This window comes from Cibotium barometz, chromosome 12, assembly GCF_041138505.1.
Source record: "Cibotium barometz isolate CiBa-2024 chromosome 12, ASM4113850v1, whole genome shotgun sequence".
Classification (NCBI taxonomy): domain Eukaryota; kingdom Viridiplantae; phylum Streptophyta; class Polypodiopsida; order Cyatheales; family Cibotiaceae; genus Cibotium; species Cibotium barometz.
This window is the reverse complement of record NC_141057.1, coordinates 17,320,867-17,344,654: the sequence shown is the minus strand read 5'-3', so window position 1 is coordinate 17,344,654 and position 23,788 is coordinate 17,320,867. Positions and strand designations below refer to the sequence as shown.

The 23,788-nt window shown below is 38.1% G+C and overlaps 1 protein-coding gene across 1 annotated transcript in view; it reads left to right on the top strand.

Annotated features, from left to right (window-relative positions):
- The first annotated feature begins 311 nt into the window (after nt 1-311).
- The window catches only part of LOC147633143 (agamous-like MADS-box protein MADS1), a 96,805-nt gene continuing 73,328 nt past the window's right edge, over nt 312-23,788 (top strand). The window contains exons 1-2 of the mRNA XM_086805688.1: nt 312-349; nt 455-776. Of these exons, the coding sequence (XP_086661814.1) occupies nt 493-776 (284 nt within the window). The 5' untranslated portion in view covers nt 312-349; nt 455-492. The remainder of the gene's footprint in view (nt 350-454; nt 777-23,788) is intronic.

The window sequence follows — 23,788 nt, the reverse complement described above, 5'->3', positions numbered from 1 at the left end:
GATGGGTAGGATCTGCCTTCAAAAGGAGGAGATGCCCAAACGTAGTCTTGATCAGTTAGTGCAGTTTTTTAAGGGCTCCCAAAGTTTAGTAAGGTGTGTAGCGTTCAATCGGGAATCCGGGATAGGGCAAAGGGTAACACCATGGTTTTGGAAACACCGCGGTTTTGTTACGGGGCCACCACATACGCAGACAGATTGGGGACCGCACAATTTTGGGAAAGGAGCACGTGGTTCTCACTGCTCGGCCACGATGACCTATAACTTGAGTTTTTTAATAGTAGATTTTGTGTCGTGTGATCTCCGCTTCGCTCACCCATTGGTCAGCAGCCACCAACGGCAATATTATCAGGTGCCATTTCATTTCTCTCGTTTATGTGCTGTATGTAGCTCTGTCTGTGTCGTTCGGGCCGGCGGGCTAATGCCTTAACTTTGCATGGGCTAAGCGTTTTTGCAGAGAGAGTGAATAGTTACACGTTCGCAGGCTTTTAACACATGGCCGCCTGCTTCGCGATCGCACTGCAAGCACCGGCCAGCACACTACTTGACCTGAATCTCGCCCACATAGAGACCGACTGCAGCAACAACACGGCGCTGCCTCCCGGTGGCAAGATCCACATCAGAAGGATCGAGAACACCACCAGCCGCCAGGTTACCTTCTCCAAGCGCAGGAAGGGCCTCTTGAAAAAAGCCCACGAGCTCTCCGTCCTCTGCGACTCGGAGATCGCCCTCCTCATCTTCTCCACCACAGGCCAGCTCTGCGAGTTCGCTAGCTCTAGGTATGCTTGCATTTCTCATTCTCCAGCCCCACTTTTTCAAGATAAACACCAGCTACAATAAGATACATTGGTTATAGGAACAAAGTGATACCTACTACAAGAGAGGCAATAGTCTCAATAGATCACATAGGTTAACAAGAAGTTTGAAAAATGTCACTGCACGAATCTGCTCACATTCTCGTTGTCTCATAATGGAACTTGGAAGACCTTGAACCCCATTGGGCAGGTCTCTCTCCTTCTCCCTCTCTCTCCATAGCTTGTATTTTTGACAGTAGTTCCCAATGCTCTATAAGCTTTTGTGTGTGCACATGCGTACTGTGTATGTGTGCGTGTGTGTCAGAGAGAGTGTGTATGTTTGAAAAGCATTAGAATGCTTTAAAAGGTGTGTTTTTTTCGAGGATTTTCTTACAAAAGTAAAACCACTCCAAAGTATATCTCATCACACATGCAATATTAGGGGTTTTAATCTAGAAACATATACTATTCAAAGAAACTTCAATGTACTCTATTATTTTGCCACGTGGCATCTTATCCTTTGACTCACTTTAAAGTAGTGAAAATTACTTGAGAGTTGCAAGATGTTCTAAAAAGGGTTCTCAAGAGATTTGGGATGTGGAAAAGACTCTTAAGAGCTGATAGTGGAGTTGTCCATAAGTTTGCCGATTTGTGGTTAAGACATACCTAGGTAAAAGCCTTCGTGAGAGTCTAGTTAAGATAAGAATGTAATTACTATAGAGGTGTGAATGTGAAATTTTTTAAAAAATGGATCATATGGTGGTGTTGACAGCTACAAAGTGAGGCATAATTAGCCAAAGAAGAATAATATAAACAAAGATATTGCTTATATAATCACTAATCTCACAGTGCTAAAAATTATTGCATAAAAGATTGAACTGGGTTGGTGGAGTTGTCTAGGGTGGATGATTTTTTTTAACACAATCATAAAATCTTTTGAATGTATTACTTATAGCTTAATATCTTGATCTTAAATTGTAATAAGGTGATGGGATCAAATGTCATGGATTTGGTTTCCACCACAAGCACAATTACAGACACAACCAATATTTCCAGCTAGGCTAACATGATTGAGATGTTGGAATAGGGGTGGTTGCATATTGTTGTTGGCCAATGTTCAGAAGTGATAATGGTAAAATGTGAAAAATGGACAAGCAAGCAAGACAAGGGTTGTCTATAGAATAACAAATAGTAACTCTATGGCCAAGCCTACTTTAAGTTTGTTGATCATTTGGTGCTGGGAGCACTATGCTAGTAGATTGATTCATTGTACCAAAATGATCTTGGAGGCAATACCTAATATTGTTTACTATTTGTTTAGTTTTTTTTTTCACCCCTTCATAGATTCCTTAATGAAGATTTGTATCTTTGGTAGTGTGTCACCATAGTCTTTGTGAAGTCTTAGTGCCTCAGACTTGGTAATGTAATATCCAAGCATTAAAGACATTGTGTTGATTGATCATTTAAAATATTATGTTAGCCATCACAGTATTTGACTAGGAATATTTACATCTTGTTTGTGTTGATTGTAGAAACACATCTCCAAGTTTCTACCTCCACTTCTTAGTGTTAGATATCATGATGTTTGACTAGGCATAGTCACATCTTATTTGTGTTAATTAGAGAATCACATCTCCATGTTTCTACCTCCACTTCTTAGTACAAACAATTCATGCTTAGTCCAATTTTATTTTATTTAGGCATTATCGTCATGTTTTTTTAATGTTTATTCTATTTTATTTAAAAACCTTTGCATTTGTGTTTGAATAGATGAAACTTATAAAAAAGACCATAAATAGGTTTGACTCTTAGTGTTTTGTTGTAGTAGTACGCTTCGAATGATATTTGGGATTCTTTATGTCGAATGATATTTGGGATCCTTTATGTCGGTATAGTCTAAATTAAATACTTTTGACCATATGTGATTACCAAACCTTGTTTTTTAGAAAAATTTTGTTAGGAAAAAATTGGACTCAAATTGGGTCCTTTAAGAATATCTACAGATTCTCTTTTTACAAAAATGGGTGTACGGTGAAATTTTTATAAATCAACTCAGAAGTGAGCTACGTTTGAACATCTGGAATCTACTCTTCGAGAGATTTCCAATGATATATAGCATGATGGGCAATTTTACATATTCAAGAAGTCTCCAAATTTGGTGATGATGTGGTACATTACGAAGTTTTCAAATTTGGTGATGATATGGCGTCATGTATGGCGTCATGTCATCACCAAATTTGGGAACTTGTTGAATATGCGAAATTGCTTATCATGCTATATATCATTGGAAAGGTCTCGAAGAGTACATTCAAGATGTCAAAACTCTACTCACTTCTGAATTGATTTACAAAAATTTCACCCTACTGATGTGATTGACTCACCTTCACCACATTTTTATCATGTGAAAGAATTATTTGTTGCGACCAAGTAGGAGGTCTTAAAAATATATAATCTTGGTCTCTATGTGATTCATTGTGAGCTATCCCTCTCAACTGAAAAAGTCTTATAATGCATCTTGTTGTGATTGCAGACTTGTGATTGAGATCAATATAAAGACAATGTCATCTATAGGTATCATTGTGTGTGCTAGACACACATGTAAAATTGTTGGATGAAGCATAAGGTCTCAACAACGTATAGCATTGAGAGTGTCAAAAGGAGAGTGGAAAATCTAATAGTTCTATTTATCTCTTCAAATAGGCTCCTTGGTGTTTCAAAATCTTCTCATTATTTCTTTCATTATTGCATGTGGGAAATGGAGCTTCTATAAGCATCGGGAAGGGATGGATTGAAAGGTCTTTTGGAAGTTCACAAAGCAACAATAAGCTTGTCAGGATGTGCCATAGTCTTGTCAATCATGGTATTTTTTCTTTGGGGGGGGAGGGATAAAAGATACAATCATATCAAATGGTACCTTCTAAATCAAGGCTATCTTCGTTCTTTTTCTCTATCTCTTTGCCTAATTACCAATCTTTGTCTCTAATACTACACTATGGATCTTGGACAAGGTATGAGCAAACATGGTGGTTTGGTAGTTCTGAGGACCATGGGGTCTCCTTTCTTATTGATGGGAACTTTAGACAAAGCCCTATTAAACCTCTATGCAAGGATAGCAGCCAAGGTGGTGGATCTAGGTGTAAAGGTCCTCATGATCCTTCGATCTACCATTGTGGAGTTTCAATAAGTCCTTGGTAACATTGGTAATGATAAATATACCATCCAAGGAGGGGTGAGGGGTGTGGGATAAGTTAGGTGGAATCTAATTTGGGATGTTGTATAGGTGTCCTATATAGTTATTTCATATAAGAGGATATTTGATGGGTGTGGGTGTCTTCTTTTCCTCCAAGAACCACCATGCATATGAGGTGTGTCCACAATCAAAAAGAGTTTTTCTAGTTTAATAAAGGAAAGACATTAAGGATTTTTTAAAGTCCAATGGCTATTTATAACGTCCTCAAAACATGTCAAAAAATTTTACAAGGAAAATTTGACACAAATTTTATTTTAGTCCGCTTAAAATCACTAGTTTTGAACGGGTTATCAAGATATAAAAATTTAAAAAAAAAACTATGTTAACATAAAGCATAAAAATCTTGGAAGATTTGCTTAACACATCTATATTGTGATATGTAATATATGTGTGTGTGTGTGTGTGTGTGTGTGTGTGTGTGTGCAATTCGTCAATATTTATATCATAATTATAGGCTTTTCTTTTTACCATTGTTTGTCAATATTTATATCATAATTATAGGCTTTTCTTTTTACCATTGTTCGGACTTGTGCTTTGCTAAGAATGAACACTTCTTTTGGCTGGTGAAGATCTTTATATTTTGCATGCATAGATCCTTTTAGACCTCTTCTCTTAGAGAACATGAAGTTGCATGACCTTGAACTCATCGTTATACCATCCATTTTGACATTGTGAGCCCACTGGGTATTTAATAGTGGAGCAAAGAGTTTGTGGGAAGTTAGCTTGGGTTGAGTTATACTAGATATATGTAAGGTATGGTGTGATCGTGTTTGGGAGCGGTGAGGAGCGGTTGAGGTTTGTTGTATGGTAGCTAATTCTAGGCAATGATTAAAGTGGATGCAAATAAAGGTAGATGTGGGAAGAATCCAGGGTGTTTTGCATAGAGGAGCAAGGCATTGTTAAGATGAGGTATGTGTGGTCCATTCCAATTGGTAGTGGTGGGATGATGAGTTCTTAGATATGCAGTTACACAAGAGTATGAGAGTCTATCAAATAATGCATGGTACCTGAACCGTTCCTATGGAGCAAGAAACATGCTAGGTTGTTTGAGGTGGGCCAACGGGAAATCCCATTGTTAATCAATAGAGTTACGCATGTCTCCCATGTCCATGAAGATTTTGTCATGTGTGGTGACATTCCCATAGACATGTGATGACCATTGTAGCCCCAACTTCATGGGATCTATATCTGCAAAAGTATAATTGGATTCTGTTGAAACTCATACATAAACATCTACATCCCAATTCTTAATACATTGAAGTTTCCCAAAAAAAATCTACATGGAAAACTCCACAAAATTTGCAAAGAAAGATGCGTATGGAGATTGTTCATCTTGAAACATATCCTATAAAAAGGAAGATGTCTCATGTGGGATGTAACTCATTGTAATGTACGAACTTGGAGAAGTTGAATGCGTATGGAGATTGTTCATCTTGAAACATATCCTATAAAAAGGAAGATGTCTCATGTGGGATGTAACTCATTGTAATGTACGATATTTGTAACCTTGGAGAAGTTGAATGCATCCACATAAAATAGTTATCCTCATATCATTGGGCTAATGTGAGTACTCTATGCAAGTGGGGTGGTATGAATAAGCATGCCACTCTTCCTAAGCCCTGCCCTCCCCCCAACAGTCATGCAAGTGGGGCGACCTAAACAAGGATCCACTCCACCTAAGCCTCGTTCCCTCCCTCTCTTCCAATCCATCATGCATAGAGGCATGGGTGTGGTACATGTATACAAACTCTCGTACATATCTATTATCTACACACCTCTAGTATCCCCATCTTAGGACTTGTGTATCTTTATGTAAAAGATAAAAGTTCTTGTGTAAGTCATGTCCCTTATTGTGTAAGTCCATGTATGAGCTAATTTACCTTCTTGTGTAAGTCCATATGAAGTCTTAAAGGTTGGACCACATAGTCTCATTGCAGTTTGATGTAAAAATGTGAAGATGGAGGGCCGTGGCTTGTGGCCGCCTATATTCCACCTGCATAGAGTCCCAACCAATGGGATCATCTAAGTGATAGAAGACTAGGACCATTCTCATCCCTCCTCCACCAATTTTCATGGCTTGGAAAGAGTGGTGGAGGTTAAGTGCGCAGTGGCATGAACGCTACTAGGATGGGTGACCTCCTTGGAAAAGTGGCCCCCAATTTCCAATAGTGCATCTAAGGCCACATACACCCAACATTGCTATGTTGAGCATTGATCAACAATGATCATGCACTCATCTTTACATGTATAACCCATTTGTTGGCCTTCATTGTTCTCATATCCTAGACCATATTGTTCTACGTACAAAGAGATGAGATCATCACATAAATATATTTTTATGGAACAAGAGGTTGCTCTCTTTGCAAGGAAGGCCAAGTAGGATTACATAATCTTGAGCCTTAGGAGCAAGATCCTGTCACTAAGGAGGTCCTCACCTTCCCACCAAGCATCCATGAATGCGGTTTGAGTAATTCCAATTTGTTGACACAAATTCTTGCTATCTTTCCTTGGGGACTTTTATACGGGGAGGCTGATGATTCTTACATGCAATGCATACAAGTGAATTCACTTATCTTCTTTCAAGAACGCCATCAGGATTTTTTTTTTAATTGGATTTTTTTCTTTGATACCTCCATTCATTTGGGGGTATCATTAAGGTCCTTAGCCACTTGGAGATGGCATCAATATCTTTTCTCAATCCGACATTGTCCACTTGGGTTGCAAGTTTGGTAGCTTTAATGCCAACCTTCAAATGAATCTTCTTTGTGATTTCCTTCTTAGTACTCTTGTTGAAGTTCTTGGTGAATCTTCTTACTCTCCTCCTTGAGTTTCTCTAATCATGCCTTTGCCCATATGGGCTTCCTTCACTTATGTGGCTATGGGGCTATGGGGTCCCTTTGTCCATATGGGCTTCCTTCTCTTATGTGGCTATGGGGTCTCTTTGTCCATGGAGGGAGGTCATGAAACCTTCAATGGTCTCCTTGGTGTATAGGACCTCACGTTCGTAATCTCTTTGTCATGTGCCCCTTGCATTACATTCCTATAAGAAAACACAATAGAGAAAGCAGAGAATCTTCACAATACAAAAGCATTGAATTAAGAAATAATGGGGTGAGTAAATAATATTTGGGCTCGTAAACTATGACTACAAATTGATGGTTGTTTGTCCACTCGTGTGCTCTAGCTAAGGAGTTTTGATAGTGATCTAGATAGAATCTAGACGAAGAATGTCTTGCTTATAAGAGTGGTTGATCACAATGATTAATAAAGGCTCCTAAACTAGTCTATACATAGTGCCCAAGGTCATGGACAAAGGTCAGCCATGTCGGCTAGCCCACGACTTAGTCTAAACATGCCTAACCAACCATATCATTCGACAAAGACTATGTTAGAATACTCATAGCCATCTGAGACTGTTTGTTCTCTTTAACTAGCCTTGGAACCTAAAGAGAATAGGGTGTTCTCGATTTACTATTTACAATTCACAACTATGTTTACACGTCATCGAAGGATATATCCTACTTGGTAGAGTACCAAGTAGGATTTATGCCTGTCCTCGATTAACTATCTAGAATTGACAACTATGCTTACACATCCCGCACAAGCATATATCTTACTTGGTGTTAATCCCATATGGATTAACATCATGATCCTCAATTGAGGACATTAATAAGTGTCATGCAAAGGCACTATAAAGGGTGTACATTATGAGATATTGGCCACCCAAGGCCTAGTTAGTAAGTTTTGGACATCCAAGTATAAATAAGGGCCAATTGTATATAAGGCATTTTCTCATAATGAAAAGGACACAATTCTCCTTGTGCTATTGAGAGCTCTTCCCTTGTGACTTGAGAGAGTGAGAAGTAAGGGCATTCTAGCATTGTGCATCTTTCATGCTTGTGTGTCTATGATTGTATGAAAGAGTGAGAGAGAGTGTGATTGGTCTATGTGATGGTGTGAGCGACTCCACGGTGACAGTGTAGAGGTGGAGCTTGGAGTTTGGAGCTTGATAAGTGAGCTTTGACATCTCAAGGGACTCGAGATCGAAGCATTAGTAAGTACTCCACGACGGTTGTGTTCTATTGCTCATCCATTAGGTGAATGTGTAGAGTTCTCTCTATGTGGAAGTCCATAAAAGTTTTGGCGCCTGCTATCGGGGAAACACCTTTGTTTCTTTCATACTCTTTGAGTTTAAGCTCCCATCGCATAGTATTCATTATTGCCTTTGCATTCTGGTAGTGCATTGTGTGGAAATTTAAGGGATAAGGTGTGTGTGGTTGAGAAAAAAGTTATAGTTTTGAAGCTGCGAATTTTGTGGAGAGTACTAGTTTAGGAAAGGATTCATTGGTTACTCTTGATAATTTTGAAGTTAGCATCACCAAAAACAGCAACGTGAAGAAGCAGGTTGGATGTGTTTTCTTCTTTTTTCAAATTAAAAAAATCATAAAAATCAAAAATATAAGGGACCATTGATTGAGCCAGGAACTTGCATTTCATTCCTTAGCATTGGCACAATCTATTTTTCATCATTTGGATAGGTATTATGCATCCAAAACCACAAATTGCTGACGTGAAAAATTCCACGTGAAAGTGCAGGAAAGTTATTCACGACGTGAACCATTTCCTTGCAGTTTCACGCTCGTGAATCGCTCACGCAATCAGTGTTGGGATTTTTGCTAGCAATCACGGGTTTATATTTCAAAAATAAAAACTCTTATCCTGACACCTCTGACACGGTGCAACCCGCCAAAATTTGGAGCACGTGAAAGTGCAAAAAAACCATTCACGACGTGAACCATTTTTGAAGTGGTTCACGGCATGAAACACTTACTGTTTCACGATGTGAAAGAAATCCTGCAGGTTCACGTGAAGGCCAAAATGATGGATTGACAATACTAATGCTGTGAGGGTCGGCTAAGGAAAGGGAATTTAACTAAAAGAAGGAATTTAATCCTAAGAAGGAAAATTGTTGAGTACTTGAAAATGCAAGAAAACCATTCATGATGTGAACCATTTTTCTGCTCTTTCACGACGTGAAACAAATCCTGTTGTTTCACTACTGTTTCACGACGTGAAACATTCTCTGCTAATTTATGCCCCCTGAACAGAGCGATAGAATCAGAAATTGAATCAGTTTGGGTTGATTAATAGCTTTTCAAATCATACATACATGCACTTAAGATCTGGAAAACTCATCGGAGATGATCTTATGCCTAACGATAGTGCATCAAACCATCCAGGAGCTTCCTACCAAAGAAGTGTGGGATCAGGACATTTCGTAAATACGCACTTGAGTGTTTTGAGAAACCTGACCACCACGAAAACTAGTGAAGAATGCATGGAAGAAGGGCTAAGATACACTGGGTTTGGGGAAGAAGATAAACCACACTCCCCAACCAAAGTCCAGTGGGATCATTGATATTGCTCGGGGATTTTTTGGTCTCCAAACTAGTTATGATGAAGAAAGCCAATCTCCGAGTATGGGTCCGTCAACTAGCACTGGATTCGGTTGAAGACAAGAAGTGCCATTCCAAGCGTTGAATTCCAGCCTGTTAAATATTGGCACCCCTCGAATTAGACGAGATGCGGGAAGTGTAGCTAGGACGGGCCAAATATTCTTTTCCACCATCGAGGAAGTTGAATTGGACCACCAATGAAGTGAGATAGAATGACAACTCCGAGAATTGAGCTTAAGGAAACAAGAGCTTGATACTCGTAGGGCAAGAGCTGAAGCCTGAGAGAAAGGAGACGAGAAGTGTTAACCCACTCCAATCACGAGAGAAAGAACCTAAAATTGTTACAAGTAGAAGTGATGGAAAAAATCCGAACATGAAACCCATCAATGAGGAATCTAGAATGGAGGAAGGGTTTACAACCAGAGAAGAAGAGGGTAACAAAGCTAACTTGGCTGTAGAAGTAGAGGACCGACTCTACATCAAGAAAGATATTGAGTTAATGATCAATAACCCTACATTCTTACAAGACATAGAGCTCTTAATTACACAAAGACGCACAGAGGCGACTAATGGGGAATTCCACCAGGGTACCACAACTGGACCAGTCCATGAACTCCAGATACCTAGAAGAGCCAATACAGGTAGGGGACGAGGTCTAGGAAGGGGGGAGCAATTTCTCAGAGACCTAGAAACGATCCAGCTATGGACATTAATGTGGCTACAAGGGTAGACTTGTTAAATATGGCACATCAGAGATGGGTAGGGGGATGGTCAGGGAACTAGGCTCTACGCTAGAACCTCGACCTTCCTAGATGAAACCACATATCATTTCAAAACTTGTCCAAAAGTTCTATGCGGATGGGGGTCCTATCCATGTCGAGATTTTTGAATCTACATGTGAAACCTGCGGACTGGTTAGTGATGTGACCATGATTGTAAGGTTCTCCCCTTCCAAAATAGGGGAAACACTTAGGATAGTTCACTAAGTCTTAACTTGGAGAAACTTTCCTACTCATCGACACCTTGACCATGCAGAGGTTCAAGGATACGATTCATAGGTAAGACCTAGTCCTATCCCACAGGGAGAGCGTGATCTTCTAAATATTAAATCACCCATAGGGTAATTGATCATAATTTGGGTAACTATTAGTCTTGATTCCTAGAGAACGCTTTTTTTCCTCATCCATGCAAGGCACAGCCACACTGGCCTAGTCTCCTAGAATAGAGTTGCTCGAGAATCTATTTATCTAGCATAGGGCTTTAACTTAATCTGTTGGAAAGCTACCCAACTAATCGGGTCCACCCCTCTGTAGGATGGTGGCGTTAGGGCATTCCATCCTTCCACTTTCCACCCTACTCATCACGCGTCAATTTGCTTTCTAATTAATCTTACCACACTGTTTGACATAAATAAAAATGTTCCTTAATTAAGACCCTTTTCACAAGGTTTGTTAAAATAGCCTTTTTTCACAGTACAATAATGCCAAAGACAAGATTTATAAAAAAAGTTTATACATGAAGAATTAATTTCATACAAGCCAAACCGGCTCTCTTATTCTTTTCCTTTATACTGCTGATGATCTAGAATTCAGCCTTTAAGCCTCTACATGTATGGGACCATACACCTCATCGTCGGCTGCTGGCGAGGACTCAAGCTGGCCTGTCATCCTCTTAGGCTCCGCCGCTCGATCCTCCTGCTTCTCAAAGAGATGTCTACGCACTAGGGTGGGCTAATTCACCGCACTAGTTTGGGTTCTCAGAACTAGGCACCTTCACAATCACTCGTCTCAATCGGTGAACCTCATTATTCCAATGGTATGAGGGATATCATGTGTCAACTTCGGACCTTACTAACATCTTCGCCATACGGCTACACAAGCACAAGAACAGGGCAACGTCAAGGCAGGGAGAGTTGTACCTGTATCTTAATTTAATCAAGATAACAATCCTCTTACTCAACTAAATCATAGGACTAGAATCCATGTTACCTTCTTAAGAAAATAATCCTTTTCACAAAGATTTTAGCATTTCAACTTGAGATTGCGATAAGACATTCTTTATTAAGGCATATGCTGTTGTTTAAAAGAATACAAACTCTAACTAGTAAATTAATCAAATAGATCACTATTAACAATTAATAGAGAAGTCGGGGCCATACCTCAATCCCTAAGAATGATATATAATTGAAAAACAAAATATGTATATACCTTATAGAAATTTGTTGTTTATCGTGGCCTTTGCTCCTTAACAAGAGCTTTAGAACTTGACATATGAGAATAGAGTCTTCTAATACCTTCTCTTACGATTGAAATCATCCGATTATCCCCAAGCTTTATCTCCTCTTACTCGTACTGTGACTTTTCTCTCTTTTCGAAGGTCTATGGCAAAATAGTCTTCTTTTGCAGGGCTACGGTATACTATTCTTTCTTTAAAAGAAAAGTTATGGAGTTTTGGTCTCTTCCTCCGAAAGACCATAGAAATCTAACCTTCTCTTCTAAGATATTAGATAAGAATGAAGGGATATATACATCTCAAGCTCTAGGATTACCTTGAGGCTACTTGCTACCTTCTTACAGTTTTTCTTGTGTAGAGACCCTCACGGAATCAGCAAATTGTTTCGGCTATAACTCTCTGATAAAAACTTGGAATATAGTTATATAACCAATCAAACACCATATTTGTGAGTTTGGGAATCTCCCAAGTCCCATTTTTGTAATACTAAAAAGGTGGGACCCGATTAACATGTCTATAAGTTTCTCAAAACCCTATCATGTGACCTATCATTGGAAAGCGCTTGAAAAGAGGGATCTATTAAGCTTTAAAGCGCACAATTTGGAGTAACGGTGTTCAAGTTATGGCAAATCCAAAGTTTTGACCACGTGTCCCAAACTTATGGGAAATTCCCATATTCCCCAATATGGTGTTATCAAAAGAACTGGAAGGCACCTAGTCTATAAGCTAGCGCAAGTAGAACAGGCAAAAACGTCTGTATATAGCTGCAAACGTGTCATATTTAGAAATGCATTGCTTTTTCATATTTCTAGTATGCATGGATTCTAAATATGTAAAAGTACTCTAAATACGACCTCCTATCACCTAAATTTGAATTTCTATTTTTGGAGATACTTATCTCTTAATAGAACTATTGTTGTCTTCTTATTTCTTTTAAGATTTTTGGAGCTAATATTTTTATTCTAACACTTTCCTAATGTTTCTAGTCTTATTGTCTCACTCTTTTCTAAGTGCACTCTCTTTCCTTATTGAAATCTATATTAAAAGAGACATACATACATGGCTTAGGAGGCACCTTACTATTTTTGGAGATACTTATCTCTCAATAGAACTATTCTTGTCTTCTTATTTCTTTTAAGATTTTTGGAGCTAATATTTTTATTCTAACACTTTCCTAATGTTTCTAGTCTTATTGTCTCACTCTTTTCTAAGTGCACTCTCTTTCCTTATTGAAATCTATATTAAAAGAGACATACATACATGGCTTAGGAGGCACCTTACAATCTCTCCCACTTAAAAGATTCGAGATGTCCTCATCTCGCGAGCTGGGATAGTATCTAAGTAAATCCTCATGTCTCATCCAAAGTGGTGTCTCCATTAGGTAGAGATCTTCTTTTATCTAAACATTGTTCTTAAAGAGTCCCTTATTTCATATGTTTGTCTCATTTTGTTGTGCCACTAAAAGGTCTATTATTCTAAAGTTAATTGGTCTTATTATCCTAAGCTCATGCATCCATATACCTCTCATATGATATGAACCTTCGAATTCCTTATTCTATACCCCCATGTAATATGGTACTTAACAAATTCTCATTAAAAAACGTAAGGGAATCAATCCTTTACGCAATCTAACCTATGATAGCAATTTTATAATCTTAGTATCCTCTTGTAGAATACCTCTATTCATCATGCACATTACTTCACAGGAATCTTGCACCAATCCTCTTCTATTTACTCATAAAAGAGTATTGTTCTTAAAGAGTCCCTTACTTCATGTGTTTGGCTCGTTTTGTTGTGCCACCAAAAGTTCTTTTATTCTAAATTTAATTGGTTTCATTATCCTAAGTTCATGCATCCATATACCTCTCATATGATATGAACCTTCGAATTCCTTATTCTATACCCCCATGTAATATGGTACTTAACAAATTGTCATGGAAAAACGTAAGGAAATCAATCCTTTACGTAATCTAACCTATGATAGCAATTTAATAATCTTAGTATCGTCTTGTAGAACACCTCTATTCATCATGCACACATTACTTCACATGAATCTTGCACCAATTCTCTTCTATTTACTCATAGAAGATGATTCTTCTTAAAGAGTCCCTTATTTCACGTGTGGCTCATTTTGTTGTGTCACCAAAAGGTCTATTATTCTAAAGTTAATTGGTCTTATTATCCTAAGTTCATGCATGCATATACCTCTCATATGATATGAACCTTCGAATTTCTTATTCTATACCCCCATGTAATATGGTACTTAACAATTTGTCATGGAAAAACGTAAGGGAATCAATTCTTTACGCAATCTAACCTATGATAGCAATTTCATAATCTTAGTATCGTCTTGTAGAATACCTCTATTCATCATGCACATTACTTCACATGAATCTCGCACCAATCGTCTTCTATTTACTCATAGAAATAATTGTTGAGTTCGATTATCTTTAACTCTGCTATCTCTTTTTCTTGACCTAATTTTTGCTCTAGCCTATGATTCCTTGTAGGCAGGGGTGGGCTTGACGTTCCTCTAAAATTAGAAGACCTCTTCTTGATTAACATGGACTCATGTCCTTCTCGACACTTTCTATAGAAAAAAACTTTATCATAGTCTGGCTATAATTATGGCTTCTGAAATAGAGGATGGTTTTGCATTCTTGAGACGAGGTTATTTAAAGGTAGATTAAGCTTCCAAATGAATCGATGGAGAAGAATTACCTCATCCATCTTTAGAGAGCAAATTAAAGAAGTTTAACAAACGTTTGGTGGTATTCTTTTAGGGTCTTCTTTTCTTGGGTTAGCATCAAAAATTCATTCATTTTATCCTCTCAAAATTGTGGAGGACAAATGATTTCATGAAGGTGTACTTTCATGGCATTCCATAATTGATTCTGGTTCCAGTGGTTAGATTGACAACTGTGCTTCCAACGAACTTGGCATTTCTTATGATTTTTAGATGAGCAAGGGTGAACTTGCTTCTTTTATTGTATCCATGAAAAGTTCAAAACTATCAAATACTTATCATAGCGACACATCTAAAGGCACTCTAGATTAATATATGTGAGATCTTCATTTTTTGAGAATTACACATGTGGTGCCTTGGGATTGACACATCCAAAGATTATCAGGATTAACACGTCTGAGATGATTAGTTTTTTGAAAATTACACATCTAGTATCTTGGGATTAACACATCTAAGAGCATGATCCTCTGGGAATTCCACATCTGAAGTTAGACCCATGTTTGTCTGAGACAGGTTCAATATCTTGGATGATCGTCCTAGTGTAAAGCATCCAATGGATGGCATTCACACGTCAACTATTCAAACCTTAATGGAGTTATAATCTTAATAATTTATAATATATAAATTAATGATATATATCTTAAAAATTTCTATAAACAAAGTTTTGGTCTATCCTTCTAATCATTCTCTCTCACTAGTTTCTTAATTTGATCACCCTATGTTTTTCCTCAAAAGGTTTCCTCCCCAATCTTATTTCTCAAATTTATTGTACAAATATCTTGCGTGTGCACCCCCAAGATACAAGCACAATTTCATAGGATGATTGTCTTAACATGTGAGGATATTCAAATCACTTCTATGGCCAGTAGAGATGATTGATTCGTCCTCATATGATAAACAATCACTTGTTTTTAATTCCTTGACAGTTAACCTTTGAAAAACAAATCCTAGGAACTAAGATCGGCTTTGATATCACTTGTAAGGTTCCCCTCTTCCAAAATAGGAAAAACACTTAATATAGTCTACTAAGTTTTAACTTGGAGAAAATTTCCTACTCATCGACAGCTTGACTATGGAGAGATTCAAGGATACGATTCATAGGTAAGACCTAGTCCTATCCCGCAGGGGGGAGCGTGATCTTCTAAACATCAAATCACCCATAGGGTAATTGATCATAATTTGGGCAACTATTAGTCTAGAGACAACGCTTTTTTTCCTCATCTATGCAAGGCACAGCCACTGGCCTAGGCAGGGAGAGTTGTCTCTATATCTTAATTTAACCAAGATAACAATCCACTTATTCAACTAAACCATAGGACTACAATCCATGTTACCTTCTTAAGAAAATAATCATTTTCACAAAGATTTTAGCATTTCAACTTGAGATTGCGATAAGACATTCTTTATTAAGGCATATGTTGTTGTTTAAAAGAATATAAACTTTAACTAGTAAATTAATCAAATAGATCACTATTAACAATTAATAGAGAAGTCGGAGCCATACCTCAATCCCTAAGAATGATATATAATTGAAAAACAAAATATGTATATACCTTATAGAAATTTATCGTTTATCGTTATCTTTGCTCATTAACAAGAGCTTTAGAGTCTTCTAATACCTTCTCTTATACGATTGAAATTATTCGATCATGCCCAAGCTTTATCTCCTCTTACTCGTACTGTGACTTTTCTCTCTTTCGAAGGTCTATGGTAAAATAGCCTTCTCTTGCAGGGCTACGACATACTTTTCTTTCTTTAAAAGAAAAGCTATGGATTTTTGGTCTCTTCCTCCGAACGACCATAGCAATCTAACCTTCTCTTCTAAGATATTAGATAAGAATGAAGGGATATATATGTCTCAAGCTCTAGGATTACCTTGAGGCTACTTGCTGCCTTCTTACAGTTTTTCCTGTGTAGAGAACCTCACGGAATTAGCAAATTGTTTCGGCCATAACTCTCTGATAAAAACCGAGAATATGATTGTATAACCAGTGAAAAGAACCGGAAGGTACCTAGTCTACAAGCTAGCGTAAGTAGAATAGGCAAAAACAATTGTATATAGCAGCTGCAAACGTGCCATCTTTAGAAACACATTGTTTTTTCATATTTTTAGTATGCATAGATTCTAAATATTTAAAAGTACTCTAAATATGACCTCCTATCACCTAAATTCGAATTTGTTTTTTTGGAGATACTTATCTCTTAATAGAACTATTCTTGTCTTCTTATTTCTTTTAGGATTTTTGGAGCTAATATTTTTATTCTAACACTTTCCTAATACTTTTAGTCTTATTGTCTCACTCTTCTCTAAGTGCACTCTCTTTTCTTATTGAAATCTATATTAAAAGAGACACATACATACATGGCTTGGGAGGGACCTTATAATCTCTCCCACTTAAAAGATTCGAGATGTCCTCATCTCGCGAGCTGGGGTAGTATCTAAGTAAATCCTCCTATCTCATCTAAAGTGGTGTCCCCACATGGTAGAAATCTTCTTTTATCTAAACATTGTTCTTAAAGAATCCCTTATTTCATATGTTTGGCTCGTTTTGTTGTGCCACCAAACGGTCTATTATTCTAAAGTTAATTGGTCTTATTATCCTAAGTTCATGCATCCATATACCTCTCATATGATATGAACCTTTGAATTTCTTATTCTATACCCCATGTAATATGGTACTTAACAAATTGTCATGGAAAAACGTAAGGGAATCAATCCTTTATGCAATCTAATCTATGATAGCAATTTCATAATCTTAGTATCGTCTTGTAGAATACCTCTATTCATCATGCACATTACTTCACATGAATGTTGGACCAATTCTCTTCTATTTACTCATAGAAGAGGATTGTTCTTAAAGAGTCCCTTATTTCATGTATTTGGCTCGTTTTGTTGTGCCACCAAAAGGTCTATTATTCTAAAGTAAATTGGTCTTATTATCTTAAGTTCATGCATCCATATACCTCTCAGATGATAAGAACCTTCGAATTCCTTATTCTATACCCCCATGTAATATGGTACTTAACAAATTGTTATGGAAAAACGTAAGGGAATCAATCCTTTACGTAATCTAATCTATGATAGCAATTTCATAATCTTAGTATTGTCTTATAGAATACCTCTATTCATCATGCATATTACTTCACATGAATCTCGTACCAATCTTCTTCCATTTACTCAAAGAAATACTTGTTGAATTCGGTTATCTTTAACTCTGCTATCTCTATTTCTTGATCTAATTTTTGCTCTAGCTCATAATTCCTTGTAGCCAAGGGTGGTCTTGACGTTCCTCATGAATTAGAAGACCTCTTCTTGATTAACATGGAAGGACTCATGTCTTTCTCGGAACTTTCTATATAAAAAAACTTTATCATAGTCTGGCTATAATTATGGCTTCTGAAATAGAGGATGGTTTTGCATTCTTGACGAGGTTATTTAAAGGTAGATTAAGCTTCCAAATGAATCGATAAAGAAGAGTTACTTCATTCATCTTTAGAGCAAATCGAAGAAGTTTAACAAAAGTTTGGTGGTATTCTTTTAGGGTCTTCTTTTCTTGGGTTAGCTCCAAGAATTCCTTCATTTTATCCTCTCAAAATCGTGGAGGACAAAACCTTTCACGAAGGTGTACTTTCATGGTATCCTATAACTGATTCTGGTTCTAGTGGTTAGATTAACAATAGTGCTTCCAACTAATTTGGCATTTCTTACTATTTTTAGATGAGCAAGGGTGAACTTGCTTCTTTCATTGTATCCATGAAAAGTTCAAAACTATCAAATACTTATAATAGCGCCACATCTAAAGGCACTCTCGATTAATATATCTGAGATCTTCATTTTTTGAGAATTACATATCTGGTGCCTTGGGATTGATACATCCAAAGATTATCAGGATTAACACGTCTGAGATGATTAGTTTTCTGAAAATTACACATCTAGTATCTTGGGATTACCACATCTAGGAGCATGATTCTCTGGGAATTCCACATTTGAAATTAGACCCATGTTTGTGTAAGATGGGTTCAAGATCTTGGATGATCGTCCTAGTGTAAAGCATCCAATGGATGGCATTCACATGTCAACTAATCAAGCCTTAATGGAGTTATAATCTAAATATTTTATAATATGCAAATTAATGAGATATATCCTAAAAATTTCTCTAAAAAAAGTTTTGGTCTATCTTTCTAGTTATTCACTCTCTCACTAGTTTCTTAATTTGATCACCCTATGTTTTTCCTCAGAAGGTTTCCTCCCCAATCTTTTTTCTCAAATTTATTGTACAAATATCTTGCGTGTGCACCCCCAAGATACAAGCACAATTTCATAGGATGATTGTCTCAACATGTGAGGATATTCAAATCACTTCTATGGCCAGTAGAGATGATTGATTCGTCCTCATATGATAAACAATCATTTGTTTTAATCCCTTGGCAGTTAACCTTTGAAAAACAAATCCTAGAAACTAAGATCGGCTCTGATATCACTTGTAAGGTTCCTCTCTTCCAAAATAGGGAAAACACTTAAGATAGTCTACTAAGTCTTAACTTGGAGAAAATTTCCTACTAATCGACACCTTGACCATGTAGAGATTCAAGGATACTATTCATAGGTAAGACCTTCCCGCAGGGGGAGAGTGATCTTCTAAACATCAAATCACCCGTAGGGTAATTGATCATAATTTGGACAACTATTAGTCTTGATTCCTAGAGCACTTTTTTTTCTCATCCATGGAAGGCACAGCCACTGGCCTAGTCTCCTAGAATAGAGTTCCTTGAGAACCTATTTATCTAGCTAGGGCTTTTACTTAATCTCTTGGAAAGCTACCCGACTAATCGGGTCCACCCGTCCGTAGGGATGGTGCCGTTGGAGCATTCCATCCTCCCACTTTCTACCCTACTAAGCATCAATTTGTTTTCTAATTAATCCTACGACACTGTTTGACATAAATAAACATGCTCCTTAATTAAGGCCCTTTTCACAAGGTTTGTTAAAACGGCCTTTTTTTAGACTACAATAATGCCAAAGACAAGATTTATAAAAAAGGTTTATAGATGAATCAATTCTATACAAAGCCAAACCGGCTCTCTTATTCTTTTCCTTTATACTGGTGATGATCTAGAATTCAGCCTTTCAGCCTCTACATGCTGGGCAAAACCCTACGAGACCATACACCTCATCGTCGGCTGCTAGCGAGGACTCAAGCCGGCCTGTTGCTCTCTCAGGCTCCGTTGCTCGATCCTCCCGCTCCTCAAAGGGATGTCTATGCACTAGGGTGGGCTAATTCACTGCACTAGCCTGGGTCCTCAGAACTAGGCAGCATCACAATCACTCGCCTCAATCGGCAAACCTCATTCTCCCAATGTGTCAACTCTGGGCCTTACTAATGTCTCCGCCGGTCGTCTGGCTACACAAGCACAAGAACAGGGCAGCATCAAGGCAGGGAGAGTTGTACCTGTATCTTAATTTAACCAAGATAACAATCTACTTACTCAACTAAACCATAGGACTAGAATCCATGTTAACTTCTTAAGAAAACAATCCTTTTCACAAAGACTTGACATGAATCTAGCCTTTCTACACTTTAGCTTTGACTTACCTAGCCTTAGCTTCGTCTTATGCTTACTAGCTTTTCTTTTGCTAGCTGTTTCTGTTGTTTTAAGAGGTGTTCTTGCAAGAGCATCTCTTGGGTTAATGGTCCAAAATATTTTTCCAGTTTACTCCCATTGACATAGCTCTCCATTTGGATGTCATCAATCGTTTCTATTCGGACAGACCCTTGAGGTGTGATTTTCGATACTCCGAATGGTCCCAAGCCTCGATATTTAAGTTCCTTTTTCTTGGTTCCCACACCATACATGAGGACAAGGACCCCCGTTTTTAGTTCTCTTTGCTTGAGGTTTCTATCAAACCACTGTTTCTTGCGCATAGTTATCATGGTACGAAAATACGATACCGTATGAGAACTTTTGGTACGATATGAAATTTTCATATATCGTGCGATAAAATACGGTTCTATTTTTTACACGTACAACGTATGGAGCTTCAAGCCTGAATGTAAGGGAAGGTTGGGAGGAGAGGAGTCTACAATGCTTAAGAAACCAGAACATGGATATGTGTCTCTCCCAGTTGGATCTCCCGATTGTCTCCAAAAAAGAACCTGGATGGGTAATGCAATACCAAAGGTCGCCCAGCACAAATACAAGCAGTGCATCTAGGGTGATAGGTTTAGGGACTCCTCTCTAGATCAAAATGGTCATGTCTAAATCTTCTCCCTCGTACATAACTTGAGAATCTAACTGTGTAGCCTACCTATACCAGGGATCTCCAAGTGATGTAGCAAGATTCTTTCATCCTACCAATCAAGTGTACACTACGAGTCTATCTCGCCAGATTTTTTAGGTCATCAACAACCCCATATGGAATACTGAGTGGACACGAAAGTTCCGAAGTATTGCGAGTATTTGGGATCTTCGTTAAGCAAGGTTTCTATATTTTTTTAAAGCATTTGAAAATTTTTTTCTAAGGAAAAAAAAATTTGGAGAAAAAAAAAGAAAAAAACTTGTACCGTACGATATCAAATGGTATCAAACCGTATGGTACGAACCCGTTCGTACTGGTACGAGAAACAACTATGTTCATGCGTAACTTTTTGACCATGAGCCCATGTGATGCTATCAACCGGGTCTCATCCAGTTTTCCAAGTCAATTAGCCTTGATTTTCCGAGTTCCATAATGGTATGGACATGACCTTCTCATCGATGCTCAACGATGTTGATATTGAGTTATGAGAAATGAAAATCACATTATAAATCCCCAAAAATATAATGTTGTGTTGAGTAATGTCCTAATATAAGTCAAAAATATAAAAGAGTTATAGATATAGAGTCCATTCAAGTTCTTCCGAAAGCACAAGGTCTCACCTTGGTCAGAAGGGTCTATTTTCGGTAAGGATTAGTGAAGTCACCCTCCATTCAGGTGCTTGGGAGACAACCATAGCATTTACTTCTTAGTCTATGTAACAAATCTTGCCCTTATTGCTAATGGTGTACCCACTGGCATCAAGACAAATATCAAGGATTCCCAATTTTATTGTTGATCAATACCCAATGATGTTTAAGCTCGTACTACATTCCTAAATGATTCTTGATTGGAAACCAAGAACTGCCACATTGCCCATGATATCAAGGTTCAGACCCAAGGGTCTATGAGACCGAAATGATAAACAATTGTTCCATGAGGTTCCATGATGTAACTAGATCATTAGAAACAGAAGAAAAATGAAACAATCTGCTACATAAACATGCAAAATAGTGATCATGTGCGGAGACACGATACTCCTCTGTGTGTGTGTGTGTTGGGGGGGGGGGGAGAGAGAGAGAGAGAGAGAGAGAGAGAGAGAGAGAGAGAGAGAGAGAGAGAGAGAGAGAGAGACCATGAAGATGGTGAAAGTTTTTAGATTTTTCGCTGATTAAATCTTTTGTGATGAGTAGCTCTTCTGTGGTGCCATCTACCTTTGTAATCCTTCCTCTCTTTGTCTACTTGTCATATGTTTTTAGGTACTCGGCGCAGAGGTCGGTGTCAACTACGCGGGGTAGTACCTCTGCCATTTTGCCGAGGCCGACTTTGTCGAGCTTAGCTTTGACTTCAGCATCCTCTAATAGATGGAGGCACTCTGGGGGCCTGTGGCATTGGAGAGTCACCTTCCCATGGTGTGTGGTGACTTCCTTTCTGATGAGGGTTCCGTCGAATGACTAGCCACCATAAGGGCCCAAGAAGTTGATCTTTAATTTGCTTGCACTTTGTAGTCGGTGACGGGTTGGGGACCCCGTAGAATTGCTTGGTTGCATTGTTGATGGTTGCTCACGTGCTTCGGATTCCGAAACCGACATCTGTACCATTATATACAGCCAGTCGAATGACTGGTGGAAAGATTTTTTTTTTGGTTAGTAATTTAGTGTTAGTATGTTAATCTGTGAGTGTATAGTATGTTAGTGATGAGTTACTAGGCGTGAAAATATCGTGAATTTACAAGATGTGAAAGACCAAACGTGAATGGTCAGGACATGAGCCATCATGACGTGAATGAGCAGACGTGAGACACCAGGACATGAAAGACCATGACGTAATTTGTCATGACGTGAATGATGAAGACGTGAAAGTCCAAGACGTGAATTATCAGACGTGAAACATATGACATGAATTGTTATTACGTGAAAAATGAAGACGTGAAAGTGCAGACGTGAGAGTCCAAGACATGAAAATCCAAGACGTGAGTGAGCAGACATGAATTATCAGACGTGAAGGACTAAGACGTGAAGAACCAAGACGTGAAACATATGACGTGAATTGTTATGACGTGAAAGAGCAGACGTGAATTATCAGACGTGAATTGTTATGACGTGAAAATCCAAGACGTGAAAGAGCAGACGTGAAAGTCCAAGACATGAAAGAGCAGACGTGAGTCCAAGACGTGTAAGACTAGACGTGAGACTGCAAGGACGTGAGACTACAGTCGTGGTTTATGGAGTTTTTTCATTTTATTTGAAACACATCAAGTATTGAATGATTTCAATGGATTTATATGCAACCCAAAAATGGTAGGCATTCAATCAATTGATTCTAACGCAGAAAAATATTTTAGAATTTACACAATCAATTGACATCATCATAGACAAAAGATATAAAAAAGAAAAGCAAAGAAAAAAAAAGCAAAAAGGTTAAGCTCCCACCTCGACGGGCCTGGGTAGGCGATTGAAGGAGGTTGAAAGCAAGCAAGTAACAAATCACTACAGAGGCAAATCAAGGGAAACAAATCACTACAGAGGCAATACCTCAGAAAACAAAATATGCACCCATTGTGTTGAATTTGCCTACACAATACCCAACATACAAGGGCACACATAAATGGGTGCTCAAGAGTCAACTCAAGGATCAACCAGAGAGGAAGGAGACAATGAGTAATAAATGTATTCAGGGACAAACACAATTCAAAATTCGGCCATTGTTGTTGCTAGCATTTACTAAGTAGCATAACTCCAAGCACTTGCAAAGACCTTATGACTGTCATCAGCAATGGGTTCGAAAGGACCTACTCTGTGAGCACAAGGCTACTATCAAGGCAATACAACAATATGGGTACCCAAATCAAAGCCCATGGCCAAAACCACAACAGGTTCGAATCAATATACAAAGAAATGTGAGGGCTTGCAGTATCAACTTCCTGATAGAGCCAACACCCCCTTGCTCTTGTGTGGAGGACAAAGAAAATTCAACCAACTGAGTTGAAAATTCAGCCAACTGAGTTGAAAATGACCA